Source organism: Otolemur garnettii, unplaced genomic scaffold, assembly GCF_000181295.1.
Source record: "Otolemur garnettii isolate 467f Iridium unplaced genomic scaffold, OtoGar3 scaffold00038, whole genome shotgun sequence".
Lineage (NCBI taxonomy): Eukaryota > Metazoa > Chordata > Mammalia > Primates > Galagidae > Otolemur > Otolemur garnettii.
Genome location: NW_003852433.1, coordinates 7,866,248 through 7,868,817, shown reverse-complemented (window position 1 = coordinate 7,868,817; position 2,570 = coordinate 7,866,248). Strand labels below are relative to the sequence as shown.

The window sequence follows — 2,570 nt, the reverse complement described above, 5'->3', positions numbered from 1 at the left end:
GTATGAGTACTGGGATAAAATGCAAGTGGCTAGCACATCTAGATATCCAAAGACGAAAGCAAAGAAGTGTTTGAGTTGAACCACTCAAACATTTGGTGGGTTAACTCACCAGTAAAGGAATGAAAACATTGCTTCAAAAGAAAATTTGTCTGCTGGCTCGGCACCTGTGGCTCAAGAGGATAAGGCACCAGCCACATACACCTAAGCTGGCAAGTTCAAATCCAGCCTGGGCCCGCCAAACAGCAATCATGGCTACAACCAAAAAGTAGCCAGGCCTTGTGGCGTGTGCCTGTGGTCCCAGCTACTTGGGAGGCAGAGACAGGAGATTCGCTTGAACCCAGGAGTTGGAGGTTGCTGTGAGCTGTCATGCCACAGCACTCTACCCAGGGCAAAAGCTTGAGGCTCTGTCTCAAAAAAAAAAAAAAAGAAAGAAAAGAAAATTTGTCTGCCAATAATCGAAACAGGAGGCATATCACAATTACTCAGACTTCTTAAGATTTGTTTATATTCCCTTTGCCATAAAAAGGTATGAAAAAAGAAGTAATAGTTTTTAGTCTCTAGTTTGTTTATTAATGTATTTATTTATTTATTTTTGAGACAGAGTCTCACCATGTTGCCCTTGGTAGAGTGCCTTGGCGTCACAGCTCATAGTAACCTCAAACTCTTGGGCTTAAGCGACTCTCTTGCCTCGGCCTCCCTCGTAGCTGGGACTACAGGCGCCCACCACAATACTTGGCTAAGTTTCTAGTTTTTACTGTGTTGCCCTGGCTGGAGCGTAGTGGCTCTTCACAAGCATGATCACAGTGTATTACGGCCTTTACTTCCTGGGCTCACTTAATCCTCCTGCCTCAGCTTCTTGAGTGGCTGGGACTAGGCACAGCCTACCACACCCATGCCGTCTTCTAATTTTAAAAATCAAATATCTCATTTCCTCATCTCCTGGCATTTGTGTGTTCCAGCCACTACCAGAGATTTAGACTCCTGATAATGTTATGAAATACAACAGAAAAACAAATACAAGTTTATAACTTAGAGGAAAATCCCAAGTCCTTACTTGTTCTGAGGTGAACAGGGTCTTGTTAAATACTGGCACATCGGGAGAAGAAGAAAAGCAAAAGCTATCGTTGCAAGAACTAGAGAAAGAAAATGTATAATTAATTTTTTTATTGTTTGTTTTTTACCAATTAAAAGAAAAATGGCATGACTTACAGAGACTTAGTCATTTCCCCAAATACTTTTCTTGATAAGTAGGTATTTTTCTTCTCTAATTAAATAACTGTATCTTCCTTTAGTACTGCACAGCTAACCTCTTAAAAAGAGGTATCCAATTTGAAGTACAGGGAAGCATACGTAATTCTTCTCATTCTCTCCTATCTCCAAAAGAAAAGACAGAAAGCAGGCCACCAGATCATCTCCTAACAAATCCTGCAGCATTCTTAGCTTAAAATGGGAGACCTGACCATCAAATCACCTTAATTAGCTATCAATGTTTCTACCTGCGGAAACACTGGTAAAGGTTGCCAATGGCCTCTTTCAAACTGGACCTTCTGGTGACCTACTAGAAAAGCTACAGCCAAAGCAATACTGCCTTGGTGTCATGAAGCTCATGAGCTTTCTTTCAGATTGGGTTGGCAGAGCTCAACAGAAGAGACATGGATCAAGTGGTTCAGGGAGGAGTTGGGAGGGGAGGGGAGGAGAAAATGCTAGACTTATAAAGAAAAACTTGTAGGATGTATATAAATCTTTATTTTGGGATTATGATTAAAGAAGTGAAAATTTTTCCTTACAGCATATTAACAGACAAACTCATTTACCTGCTGTACATATTGTAAAAACTACTTGAACTGAGTCAAAGAAGAAGAACATTACTAGAAGAGAGACAGAAGCTCCAATTGGAAGGAACAGAGCCTGGGTAGAGTCAATTGTTTGGATGCCTGAAAAAGAGAAAAAGGAACACATCAACAAGTTACTATGTAACAGGTACTGTGCACTCATGCACTTTACATACATGAACTTGTTAAAATGCAGACGCTTCCAGGGATTACTATGTCAGGTCAAACACGGACTATCTAGGCCCTCAGATTCTTTCCTTCCCAATGAGATTATGAGCTCTTTGCTCTCCTCAGAGCGCCCTCATGACAGTAGGTGCTTAAGAAATACTTGCTGAATTTGAACTACTGCCTCCTCATGCTAACCATATGGAGGACAGGCTATGAAAAATAAACACCCCCCCCCAAATCAGGAACATAAACAGGTTATAATAAAGGGTGTAACAAAACATAGCTGAAAACAGCAAGTCAGAAAAATTTGTTTATTGTATGGGAACATTTTAAGGTACAAAACTAGAAGAAAAATGGGGAAAAGAGAATTCTGGGGATAGAGGAATTAGCACAGTGGTTCTTAATTCTTGGCTCATCATTAAAATCACATGAAAAGCTTTAAAAACCATTACAGTGCCCATGTCCAACCCTAGACCAATTAAAGTGAAATCTAGAGGTTGAGCCCAGTTAAAAACTCCCCATTAAGATTTTATTTTATGGCTCGGCGCCTGTGGTTCAAGCAGCTAAGGC

General features: G+C 40.6%; 1 protein-coding gene across 1 annotated transcript in view; it reads right to left on the bottom strand.

Moving 5' to 3' along the window:
* SPPL3 (signal peptide peptidase like 3) overlaps window positions 1-2,570 on the bottom strand; it is a 150,200-nt gene that overhangs the window by 22,799 nt on the left and 124,831 nt on the right. The window contains exons 4-5 of the mRNA XM_003789906.3: window positions 1,815-1,934; window positions 1,055-1,133 (exon numbers count right to left, since the gene is read on the bottom strand). Of these exons, the coding sequence (XP_003789954.2) occupies window positions 1,055-1,133; window positions 1,815-1,934 (199 nt within the window). The remainder of the gene's footprint in view (window positions 1-1,054; window positions 1,134-1,814; window positions 1,935-2,570) is intronic.